Source organism: Pelecanus crispus, chromosome 11 (assembly GCF_030463565.1).
Source record: "Pelecanus crispus isolate bPelCri1 chromosome 11, bPelCri1.pri, whole genome shotgun sequence".
NCBI lineage: Eukaryota > Metazoa > Chordata > Aves > Pelecaniformes > Pelecanidae > Pelecanus > Pelecanus crispus.
The window spans coordinates 31,661,339-31,673,837 of record NC_134653.1 but is presented as its reverse complement, the minus strand read 5'-3'; the positions used below and the strand labels follow the sequence as shown (position 1 = coordinate 31,673,837).

At 55.1% G+C, this 12,499-nt stretch overlaps 2 protein-coding genes across 3 annotated transcripts; one reads left to right on the top strand and one right to left on the bottom strand.

The window, feature by feature from the left end:
- The first annotated feature begins 254 nt into the window (after positions 1-254).
- Positions 255-6,419, top strand: CCDC63 (coiled-coil domain containing 63). The gene is made up of 11 exons (XM_009493441.2): positions 255-395; positions 515-678; positions 827-1,016; positions 2,129-2,248; positions 2,733-2,914; positions 3,464-3,645; positions 4,147-4,367; positions 4,844-4,918; positions 5,317-5,509; positions 5,895-6,092; positions 6,283-6,419. Exons 1-11 carry the CDS (start codon positions 255-257, stop codon positions 6,417-6,419), a joined length of 1,803 nt encoding a protein of 600 aa, XP_009491716.2.
- A 789-nt stretch (positions 6,420-7,208) lies between these two features.
- On the bottom strand, positions 7,209-11,778 carry MYL2 (myosin light chain 2). Of its 2 annotated transcripts, XM_009493440.2 has the most exons (7): positions 11,665-11,778; positions 10,668-10,757; positions 9,908-9,983; positions 8,878-8,982; positions 7,574-7,649; positions 7,442-7,490; positions 7,209-7,307 (listed from the first exon to the last, which is right to left on the bottom strand). In XM_009493440.2, exons 1-7 carry the CDS (start codon positions 11,776-11,778, stop codon positions 7,209-7,211), a joined length of 609 nt encoding a protein of 202 aa, XP_009491715.1. The 2 variants fall into 2 exon arrangements, with proteins under 2 accessions (XP_009491715.1, XP_075574809.1); XM_075718694.1 differs by lacking the exon at positions 11,665-11,778 and having other exon boundaries at positions 9,908-10,091.
- Positions 11,779-12,499: the final 721 nt, after the last annotated feature.

Below are 12,499 nucleotides of genomic sequence, written 5' to 3'. Positions count from 1 at the left end.
TCCGCTCCTGGGCAAAGTCAGCTGGGTTCGTATGCATCCCCAGCACAGGTGGGTTTGGTTCTGACTCATGTGGTCCTCGCAGTCATGCCAGGTGATAAAAGAGGTGACAGCCTGCTGTCACCTGCTCGCCCTGTTGCTGGAGGTCTACACCCAGTCCTGGAATCGAGGTGTTGGCCATGGCTCAGCTGCCATGGTCAACAAGCACTGATTTCAATTGCTGTTAGCACCTCCTTGCCCTGGGGAGTGGTGGTAGCATGGGGGTGAGTTACCCAAGAGCAAAGCACCCAGTACAGTTTACTCTGAAGCGGATCAGAAGCGCTCATGGAGTTGGTTTGTGTGGCTCAGAGTTTCGGGTGGTAATGAATATCTTAGGTGACAGCGAAGAGCTGAAGGTGGTGAGAAACAGCTGGAGGTGGTGGTGATGCCATTAACCTGCTCCCCTGTGTCCAGCTCTGCTGTCTACCACTGCTGGTCGTGTTTGCTCAAGTGACCAAGCTCTCCCTCTCTGTGGCAGCGGGGAGGGCCCTCTTCGAGGCGGAAGCTTTCGGACTTCCCTGAGAAGAAGAAAGAAAGGCTGGATGAGGCAGAGATCAGGAGACTGCAGAAACAGTTTCAGATAGCAGTGGAGAAGAAGAAATCTCATGATGCCAACGTGAGGCAGCAAATACAGGCTCAGGAGTGAGTGTAGCTTCGCTCAGCTGCGTTGTGCTTGGAAAGTTCCTCCATGCTGAGATCTGGGGACCCCAGTGCTGAGATGGGGAGGGGTAAGGACCTGCTCCAGCGCTGCAGGTAGGATGTGCTAATTGTTGTCGTTCTGTTTTTACAGAAAAGAAATAGAATCGCTGAGGCAAGAACACGAAGAGGTGTCATTAACGCTGAGCCAGATCACGTCCCTGAGAAACACGATGCTGGATGACAGAAATTGTATGGAGGTCCAACGCCTTTTGCAGACCAAATATCAGTACGATTCTCTGATTAGAGACAGAAAAGCCCTGTTAGCTGACCTGGACAAACAGGTAAGAGCATCTGGACTGTTCCCTGGCTGAGCATGGCAGAACAGAGCAGAGTCACAGAGTGAGCCCTATGGATGAAACTCTTCAATGTAAAATGCATTTAATTCCGGCCTTGGAATATAATGCTGCCTCCTGGCAAAAGACACATGATAATGACAAATGGATAGAGCCAGTCTCCCATTCAAGTCAGCAGCACTGGCTAGAAAAGTAAGGTCTGACTGTCAACCTTGTTGTCCCACAGGTCTCTGCAGCTCCTCTTTGATAGCACACACCTGCCTGGGGTCATGCAACATCCCTCTGCTTTTCCCTTGACTTTTTTTTTTCTCCTGAAAAAGAGGCAAAAATGGAACATTTAGGTGTGCTGCCCGAGACATGGCAAATAGAGGAGTAGCAACATCTGAGGGATGTCCCATCACTTCTCCTGGTTGGATTTGCTCAATGGTGGGGTGGCAGGCCAAGGGAAACCCAGTGCTACAGAAGTGACAGGTCCCTGCAGCTTTCTGCTCTGAACAAGCCACTCATGAGAGAGGTGAGGGAACATGCTCAGGTAGTTTACTGTTGCTAGAGGTGCTGCAGAGCTTTCCACAACAGGGTTAGGTTTCAATCAGGGATCTCTTGGCTGAGTCATACCTCTCCCACCTGCCCCCCGCTTTGTTGTTCTCCAACTACTTCATTCTTCTCATGGATTTATTTCCTCTGGCATCTCCCCGCTTCTGGCGAAAGTTTTCCTCCACTCATTCCCAGGAAGGACTGCACAGATCCCTGTCTGGCCAGCACAATACCACTACCAAAAACCCATCCTCATTGCCTCCTACACTCTACAGCATAGTGCTGCTATGCCTTGTTCAACACCTGCTGAATTTCCCTCCAGAGGCAGCTGCATTTCCTTCGTGACACGAAAATAAACCCATTCCTAGTTACAGTTTATGTTTCTGCGTGTGCAGGAGGAGATCCTTTGGGATTAAAGCTGCTTCTATAACTGTGAGCTCATTAATGACATGGTTGCTGTAGTTCAGGTCAACAGAGGGTATTTTCTTTGGCTAAATGTCCTGACAAGAGTCCAGAATGTAGGGGTGGAGATTATACTTACATTTTTTTTTCCTCTGTGTGTGCAGATACTAGAGCTGGAAAAAAAGATTGTGAAGCAAAACAAGATAGCAGCAAAGGTGAAGCAAGCAAACAGTAGCAAACGGCTGCAAAAGCAGATTGAGACACTGGAGATGCATCTAAACAATGTAAGCAAACATTTTGCAGACTTTTGGAGACCACGTGTGGGGCAACACTGGGGCCTGTGTGCAAAATGCTTTTTGGTCAGGGCAAAGGGTAATGGTGCAAATGCATTTGGTTGACACAATCTGCATAAAGGACCTGGCTTTTTCCCCTGGCCTGATTGCTCCTAGAATATCTCAAAGGCTCCTTCAAGCTTGGTGACCCAAATGCAACACTTGTGCCATGCCAAGAAGCCTGAAGGCCTGCACCTGTTTAGTGATAAAACTGAGCTGCTCAAAGCCACCTTGCCTTGGACAATGCCAGCTCCAGGTCTCTGCTGTGATCGGCCTGGCCTACTATTGCCTCCCCTGTCTTGGGGAAGAGGATGGTGCAGGGCCAACTTAAATCTCTTGGACTGCATTTGTCCCAGCCCTGGTCAAGGTCTTTTAGCAGAGGCCTGAGTCCCCCAGTCCTGCACTACCTTCAAACCTTTTGCCTCCCTCTCCCCAGGTCACTGTCCGTTTTGATACCATCCTGACCAGAAATAACAAGCTCCGAGAAGAGATTGAAAACCTGCAAATCCAGAAAGCCATTTTGGACAAGTACTACTTGAAGCTCCATAAGAAGCTGAATCAGCAGAAGAGAAGGATGAACGCTGCCATTGAGCAAACCACACAAGCCTATGAGCAGCGGTATATGGCCTTGCGAACCCTCTGTAGCAAACTCAGCACCAACGGGCAATGCCAGTGATGGGTATTGGTGTAAAGAGAGACCGACTGCAACTTCAGAGAGAGGATTCACTGCTCTTGTCTAGAGCTGGGTACTAAGGGTTAGGTGTCTGGTCAGTGCAGGGGGACTGGTACCTCCAGGGTGACTTACTCCACCTATACCAGACGTTTCTAAGGATGGAGTGAATTGCCCCATGGAGCAGTCTCTTTCTTCTGAGATCCACCTGAGCCCACATGTGGGGATACAGCAGACCTGGAGCAGAGGCCAGCCAGCTCCGGTCAAAGTGAACCTGGCTGCCACAGCTGGGTGCTCTGTCCCACTACAAAACCCCACCAAGAGCTATCTTAGCTTGCTGCTGGCCTTGGGCTAACACAGCTGCATCTGGGTGAGAGCTGGGCAACATGCACAGCATCACGGGGTCTTTCCTAGGTCAGACACAGAGATGCATGGGAATGACCAGGAATACAAATCCTTATTCCTATGCATGGTGTAAGCTACTGTTCTCTGTGCAGGATGGAGGCTCTGGCAAGGATTTCAGCCATGAACGAAAGGCACAGCAAAGACACTGTCCAGTACTATGTTGAGCTGCAGGAGCGGGAGCGTGTCCTTGACCAGGAGTCCAAACTGAAAACCTTCACGCTCACCAAATTTACAGATCGCTCTGAGCTGGAGGAACAGGCCAGAAAGAAAAAAGGTATGAAATGAGAGAAAATATGTGCAACTGGGACCACAAACCAGGAGTCCGCAGGGTTGGCAAGGGGGCTGCTTACAGCAGTTTATAACACCACACCCCAAAGGCGGGACCTCTCTCCTGCCCACAGGCTCCTTCACCCAGGCTTCGCCCTACAAGCAAAAGGATGCACAGTGATAACCAAGTGAAACCACCCAGCACCATGTGTCTTGGGGTGCCCTTGGGGCACGGGGAGGGATGGGGAGGCAGGGAGCTACCCCTGTATGCAAACATGTCTCCTTTTATCCTCCTGGGGAGGGGTCCCACTGTGTTTGCCCCATTCCTATGAGGATTTTGAGCTCCCTGCTTAGTTTCTGGGTGAAATAGAGGCATCCTCTGCCCTTCCAGCACTGCTCCCCTCTGCCCCGAGCACCATGCCAAACCCCATAGCACCTGCAGGGGAAGGCTCTGCAAAGGGCAGCCTGCAGGGACATGCACAGCCCAGGTTCTCCATCTCTCCCTCAGCCTTGAAGGCAGCCCAGCGGGCGAAGCGGAGGCAAGGGGAGAGCTTTGAAAGCCAGGAGGTGGCTTACAGGCAGCTGCTGGAGCTGGCAGAGGACCAGGACATCGACAGGCTGGTGTATGGCTTCATCGAAAAGGAGGAGAAGAACCTCGCCTGCTTCAACTACGCCAACGAGCTGAACAGTGAGATGGAGAAGATGCAGCAGAAGATCAAGGACCTCCAGGTCTGTTGCAGGCACTTCATGTCTCCCCTTTCACAGCTGGTGCTTTTGGGCTGGGGTGGGTTTTTCCTCTCCCATGTGTCCAGCATCACTGCCCACACCAGAGCCCAGCTCACAGCCTGCCGCACGGGTGGGATCAGGGGAATGCAAAGGGGTAGCCAAAAATATAACTCCGATAGACAAAATGCTGCGTTCTCAGAGGTAAAAGTGTCTCAATGCTGCCACCGTGTACCCAGCAAAAATATTGCAGTATCTAGGAGGGCCAAGAGCTGCCTGGGCTGTGTGTGGGACTGGCTGCAGTGAGAAGTCCTGCCTTTTGTGGGGTCATCACCTGCCCTCCTGGCCTGGGGACAGTGGTCCCCGGAGGGGTCGAGTGGGTTGTCCCTGCTCCCAGGGTGGAGGGATGATCCCCAGCCTCTGTTAGGCACCTCTGGTGGGCATTCAGCCGCTACTCCCTCCATGTGCTTGTGTTTACACAGAATGAAATTACGGCCCTCATGACGGAACAGGAGTATACAGAGAGCAGCAGCCTTCATGTCCTGCAGGAGCTGGAGGTATGGCAGCCTGGATTTCCCTCTGCAAGGGCAGCAGACCCCTGAACATCCTGGCATGTGTCCTAGGGAGTCTGGTTTTGTCAACACTGCTCTGGCCAACGGCTGGAGAGGCATGGGCAGAAAAGGGCCCTGCATTGGCTTTGGCAGCCCTGTCTCCCAGTGCATGGTGAGAGGGTGACTGTAGGGCTCCTGCCAGCCCTGGTTCTCCAGTGCCTGGGACCTTGTCTGCGGCACAGGGAGCTTGGGGTCCCCTTCATAGAGCCTTTCACCTGCAGGGATTGGAGCATCCCACAGCCTCTTGTGGGATGCCTCCAGTGTCCGGACAGGAACCAGCCAGCACTGGGGTGGGGGGGAGAGCAGGGGGCTGGTGTGACACCTAGCAAAACCTTTGTTGATAGGAAAAACTAATGAAAACCACTGAGGAAGCCAACCAGTATGAAGACAAATGCAAAGAGAGCAGCAAAGTCCTGGGCCAGCTTAAATATGGCATGGAGGCCCTGTTCAAAGAAATCAACTGCGATGCTACGAAGATAATGAAGAAGCTTGGAGAAAACACACAGATCACAGATCTGAACCTGATGCAGTTTTTTGGTACGCCAAGGCTGCCCGTCTGCCCCCGCCACATGGCCTGGACCTTGTATGTCCACCACCCCCTTGCACTATGTTTTAATTGAGCTGTTTTTTTTTCCCCTGCCCCGTCATCCATGGGTGTCCCTAATGTGAATTTGGGGTACCCAATTCCCAGCAAGTTCAGGAGCTAACCTTGCTATATAAACATCCCAGTGGGTCCCCAAGCCCTCATCTTAGCTCTGGGTGTTGGGACCCAGCCTTGGGCCCTTGCCCCTGGGGAGACAGGCTGCCTGACAGCACTGTCTCAGGGAAATCATTGGATCCCCTGCTCAGCAAACAGCTGGGGGTGGATTTGGGCAGCGGCCAGGTGCAGGGGCCCTGCGGGACAGCACTCTCTCCCACCCAGGTCTTGTGGAGAAGAAGACCAACGAGCTCCTGTTGATGGAGTCCATCCTGCGCTACACATCAGCTGATGAATCGCATCCGGCCCAGCCCTTCACCAACCCGCTGCTGGATGGCACTGAGCTCCTCCGGGTCATGGATCGGGCCCGGCTCTGCCCACCACCCCCCGCCCCGGACAGCCCCGCCAACGCCATCGACGCCTGTGAGTGTGTCAGGTGGGAGGGAGGGGCCATGGCCATGCAGCCAGCCAATCCACAATTTCCCCTGGCTGGCCAGCCAATCCCCCGCTGCCAGCTAGCCTTCCCAGCCAATCCCAACCAGCGTGTCCCGCCCCACTGGCTATATAAGGCCTGTGATGGCGTGCGTGACTGGGCGGCCATTTTCTTGGGCAGTGGAGGCGCCGCTGGACCATGACCAGCTGCACCAGCTGATTCTCCAGAGCTGCGTGAAGGAGCGGGACAATGCCGGCAGCCCAGGCAAGAAGGGAAGAATGGCGTTAAGGTCTGAGAGCCTGGGGTGGATGAGTTAAATAAACAGTTTCACTCGAGCTCCCCCTCTGCTTCTGTGTCCTGGACGTCGTTCCGTCTCCCTTCTCCTCTGGAAGGAGCCCAACGCCTTCTGCAGGCTTCAAAAGCTCGCCGGGTGATATTTCGGCATGGCTTCGCCCACTGCTGACAGCAGCTGCGGCCGGGGGCGGGAACAGCTGCTCTCCGGCAGGGTGCCGGCCCTGTTGCACAACCCAACGCATTTCCCACAGCCGGCCATCACGTGGCTGCTAGGGAGGAGAAGGGGACCACGGTCCCAGTCCTGCACTGTGCCTGCCCAGGAGGCCTGGGGAGGGTCAGGGGGATGAGTGTTCTTGCTGGGTGTTCCCTGCTAAGCTGGGAGAAGCAGGTAGCTCTCTGCTGCCTAAAGTAAAGCCAAGCTCAGCGCTGGTCCTGGGCTGGTGGGACCAGAAGGCTGCTAGCCACAGTCCAGTGCGAAACGGGCTGTTTGGGGCTGAGAGCTGGGCCAGGCTGGGAAACGGCAGGGCAGAGGGACTCGAGGGCACACAAGGGTTATATGCAGTGGGGCCAGGAGGCTGGGGGCAGTGGGGCCTGGGATGGGTCCAGGGACTCCTGCTGGCCACAGATGCACCATGCAGACACACCACACATGCCCAAGCACCACTCACACCAGCAGCTGGATTTCCTCTGGCCAAAAGGCAGTTTAATATGGATGCCATTCACGTGTTCCCCAGGGGGAGAGGCAAAAGGACCCTCCCGTGTGACCTAGAGAGAGGCGATCTCACGGTGCCAGCTCCAGCGCCGAGCGTGGGCTAGTCCTTCTCTTCGCCGTGTGTAATGACATGGACAAGGTTCTTGTAATCCAGGTTGCCTGACATGTCTGGAGGGAAGGCTGCGAACATCTGATCGATCTGCTGGGAAAGAGCCAGGGTGAAAAGGCAGCACAGAAGGGGTTTGTGACTGTGGCTGAGGCTGGGAGGAGGGCTGGGGGTCTGTGAGGATGGAGGGCATGGCAGACTGGCAGAGGGTGGGAAGGAGCTCGTACCTCTTCCTGGGAAAACCTCTCGCCCTGCGTCATCAGCATTTCTTTGATGCTGCAAACAAGAGACCGTGGTGAGCACCAGGGAGGCCTTGGTGGGGATGCCCGCCCTCCTCCCCTGGGCACCCCTGCACTCACTAGGCAGATTTCAGGCCTTTCCCCTCCGGATCGAACACCTTGAATGCATTCAGGATCGTCTCCTCTGGGTCAGCACCTGCAGGTGACATGGCCACGGCCATTGGAGGCGGCAGAGGAGGAAGCTGGCTGCAGCCTCCTGCATTCCCCAGCCTTCAGGGGGAAGATGGGGGGCAGGCTGGGGAGCGGGGGGCCCTGCGGGAACGCCAACCCCACAGCCCTCTCACACCAGCCAGGGCCTGGAGCACGGGTGGTGGCACGTAGAGGAGCAGATGTAGTGTTGTGGTGTGCCCACAAAGCAGGCTGTGTCACCACCACCCTGGCATCCGGTGCCTATCTAATCTTTTGGGTGTATTTATAGAGCTCCAGGCGCAGGCCCTTGGGGCCGCATAGCCTTCTGGAGATCTGCAGGGAGGCTGCATGCCTTAGTTTCTGTAGGTGATACAGGGTGCAGCTGGACAGGGCCATTTTAGTAAAAGTCATGCTGTAGTCAGTGCCCTTGCCAGGGTGGCCATTGGTGCCACCATTGGTGTCAGCAGGCTCAGAGGCACTGCAAGACGTCCCCCCCCCTCTTTCTGTGGGGACAGCAGCATCACAGCCTGTTGGGTTTTTTTTAATGGCCGGGGAAACAGAGGCACAGAGACCTGTTCATGGGCCCCAAAAGGTTGGGGAGACACAGGATGAGATCCAGGTCTCTGGACGGGCAGCCCCAGCCCTGCCTTTGCGAGTGTCGGTATTGCAAGTCAGCGTGAGTTTTGGAGTGCAACGTCCTCCCTGGGGACAGTTGCTCGGGGTACGTGATGCTGAGTTTGTCCTATCTGCGATGTCTCGGGATGGGGAGGCATGGAGAGCGCCCAAGTCCAGGATTTGGAGGACGAGGACTGGAGCTCTTGTGGAGAGGGGTTGTTGCCAGTGATGGTTCCACCCAAGCCTCTGTCTTTGGCGGGGTGCCTGTGCTGCCACTGGGAGAAGGTGGCACTAAGGGATGTGGGAGGGATGGGTGAGGAAGATAATTTCACAGGTATCCCGTGGTTGTCCCCAGGTGTCACCTCTTGGCCATGGTATGGGAGGCATCTTTGCTCTGACCCACTTCCCAGGCTCTGCACACTGCAGGATGGCCATCAGTGCCACCTGCCTTTCCTTTAGCAGCTCCCATCTGAGGCCTCCAAGGAGCCTCTGACGGGTCTTGCCTGGAAGGGTGACAGAGGCCCCAGGAGTTGGCTGGCTTCCCCAAGTGGGACAGGATATTGGTGGTGGTGTGGGTGTCCGCCGAGCCCCCCCACCCAGCTCCCCAGGTGCCCTCTCACCCTTGAGTTTCTCCCCAAACATGGTGAGGAACACGGTGAAGTTGATTGGGCCAGGTGCCTCCTTTATCATCTCCTCAATCTCCTCATTTTTCACATTCAGGCGCCCTAGGGAAGAGCAGCATTGTGTGAATCGTGCATCCCTGTCTGGCTGCAAATGCATGCAGACCTCCGGGCTCTGCTCTGTGTGCCGGGGGCTAAAGGACATGCCACGGGATCCTTGCCCTGGAGGTTTTCCCCCCACCTGAGGGAAGCCCTGGGGAGCCACTTCTGACAAGGAATGGCAGCAGCAGAAGTGAGGAAGGAAGAATCATGTGCTTGCAGAGGACAGGTAGGCTGGACATCTCCAGCTCTGGTTTCTCAGGCTCCAGGATCGCAGAAGAGAGGGCTGCGAAGGACTGAGCTGTGCTGCTTCCTTCTCTTGCCACTCTGCCCCATGGATCAGCCTGCTTCAGCCCTCCTCAGAAGTTGTTTTGGGTCAAAACCACAAGTGTTGTGGTTCCCCCTGGCCCCCGGTGTCAGAAGGGAACAGGACTGAATGCCTACATCCTTTTACCTGAGGTTGGGTTGTCTTTGGGACTCCCTGGACCCATCGCTGGTTCATGCTGGTCTCCATGATGAGAGCACCAAGCTCACAACTTCACAGCTTCCCACAAATCCTGTAAATCCCGCTAATGCCCATACACCCAGGGATGTTGTGGGATGGGCGCAGCCAGGTGCTTCTTAGCATGTGAGAAGGCAGGGAGCATTTGGCTGTGTATTATCCAGGAGCTGGCTCTTCTCTAGTACCTACTAGAGAAGGTAGTAGGTACTAGAGAGGGTTGTAGCTGCTGCAGGAGCTGCTCTGAGTCACCCCACGTGGGATCTCACCGGCTAAAAGAAGTGGTTTCGGATCAGGAGGTTTTCAGCAAAACAGGAGATCCAGTTAACCGCTGGGGCTTGGTTAAATGGGGGCTCACAGCTGGTTTCTCACTTAATAGGTCTAGCATCATCAAAGCTGTTGGGGAGGAGAGGGTCCTAAAAGGGGGCTCACCGAGTGCAGCAAACGTGTCTCTCAGATCCGCCTTGTCGATGAAGCCGTCCCGGTTCTGATCCATGATGGTGAACGCCTGGAAGCATAGGAGGAGGACAGGGAGAGCTGTCGGCCTTTGCAAAGGCTTTAGTACCCCCCTGCTCCTCCTCCCATGGGGTTGGATGGGAACAGAGTGCTTCAAGCCCTGCACAGGATGGGGCTCTGGGGGTCCTCACCCAGCGAGGGAGCAACAACCCTAATCCAGCAGCAATCGTGGCCCCTGCACCCTTGGGTGATGTGGGGTGATGGCTTCCTATGGCAGCCCAAACCCTAATGCTGTGTAGACCCTCTCCTTGGCCAAAGCCCTCTCGCCCCGGGATGAGACCAACTGGGGAGGACAGTCTGAACCATCAGCTCCCCCAGCTGGGACCAGTTATCCCTGTAACTGGGATCTACACAGGACCATGTGCCAGCCGTGCAGGGGGTAGGTTGTGAAGAGCTCCTGGCACGGCAGGTGGGAGCTGGCTGGGAGGATGTGCTCCTGCTCCCCTGGATGCTGCCAGCTCCTCCGTGGGGTGCGAGCTCCTAGGAAGCTTTGAGGCGATGCCGTATTTAACAATGTCACTGAGTTGTTATTCACACTTTTAAAATAAGACAACTCAAAACCAGGCATGCTGCCTCTTGTTGCAAACCAGCTGTCACCGATCTGAAAGCGCTGAGGAAAGAGCTGAAGGTCACATTGCATTGAGGACCCTCAGTCATTTCTACGAAACCCACCTACCTCTTTGAATTCCTGGATCTGGGCCTGCTCGAACATGGAGAAGACGTTGGAATTCGCACCTTCAATCCTCTTCTTGGCTTTCTTGGGTGCCTGCAGGGGTTCAAGTATGTGTCACTAACTCACTGGATTTTTATGGTGTGGAATAAAAGCATGAAATTACCCTATTCTTAGTCACGAGTCCTTCACGGTAACTCTGGGCTGGTGCTGCCACTGCACTTGGGTGCTTGGTGATTTCCCCGTGCATTGTTCAGCCGATCTGGGCACATGCAACCCTCTGAGATACTGAGGGACATTAAGATTCCTGCTTAAATTACAGCTCCGTCTTTGTTTTCCTGATTAATTGAGCCAAATAAGTCCAAGGAAATATGAGCTGGGAAATTGCTTCCCCACCAAAGGCTACGGCAGGTAAAAGGATCGGCACTGGGGTGACATCTCCCCGGGTGGCAACCCGGCTTTGGGAGCACGCTGCTGAGGTTGCACGCAGGGGCTGTAGTCATTCCTTACCCTGCCATGCCTCTCGCTAAGAACAAAGCACTTATTAAAATGTTTGCTTATTAAAAAATCTGTCTCCTCCTGCACTGCTTGAAATAACCGGAGATGGCTTGGCGTGTCTTTTAAACAGGAGTGGAAGACAGAGCCGCTCGCTGTCCCGCCCTGCCCATTGTCCCTTGTTTCAGGAGGGTTTTGGGGGACACAACTGCCCTTCCTCTGGCTGCATGGAAGAAGGGAAAGCAGAAAGATGGCATTTGGACCCTGAAGAGGTCTACCGCAGTTAGAAAGCTCTGCTAGCATGGGAGACACTTCTCTGTTCCCCACGGGATGCTGCCGATGCAGCCAGAAGCTCCCTGGCTTGCTCACCCCCTTTCCAGGCCAGGAGGGACCCTTGGCCATCAGATCCCTGTGGCCTCCATCACTCCCTACCCATTAAAGCTATCCTGGTGAAAAAGCTAACGGATTTTGCCTCTTCCCACTGGAGCTTTGGGCTCTCGGTACTCACCATGGCTTCACACAGCTGCCGATGTTGCTGCAAGAGGCGCCTCAGAGTCAGTCCCTCCCTTCCCCCGGGCTGAAACAATAAATACATCCCACTCAGGGTTAAAAATAACCCCATGCCCACTTTTGGCTGTAATAGGTAAGTTAGCCACCCCCAGCCCTGTTGTCTCTGACTTTCTCTGCCTCTCTCTCTAATCTGGAATAGCAGCTTGTTGTTGTCACCGGCTGACGTGACATGTGAGCCAGAGAGGGTTTCAAGGTTAACGAAGTGCCAGGCGGCCCCACAGCTCCCACACTGGAGATGCTGACCCATGGCAGGGACTACACAGGAGCAATTCCACCTGTGTTTGTCACTCGGGCTGGGGCCAGGCTTTTCCCCTCTGCTGGAAAATGCAGGGAGGACTTGGCCTAGGGGGACCCCTGTCTACAGTCCCCCAAGCCTTGGGACATGGATGTTTCGCCTTGGTCCTGCCAGACATCTTTGGGAGCCTTGATGCCCCATCGCAGCGTTGACATGGCAAAGCTGGGTGCTGCTTGGCTGCCGGAGGCAGAAGAGCCCCACTGTCCTGGGTGCAAAGGGATCCCATCACTTGTGATGCTCGAAAAGCAGAAGCAGCTGCCTGGCCACCCCGTCTCTGGCCAAAGGGGACCGTTCCTACCTCCATGCCAGCTCAGATGCAGCACCCCATCTGAGAGCGACGGGAGGAGGCCGGAGGCGGATGCTGAGCTCCCGCAAAGCCGGGCAGGCATGCAGAGCTCCTCTCTCATGTAACCCCCCACCAAGGCACCTGTCACCCAGTTAAGCCAAACACTTGCTAGCCCTGGTCCCGGTGAGACAC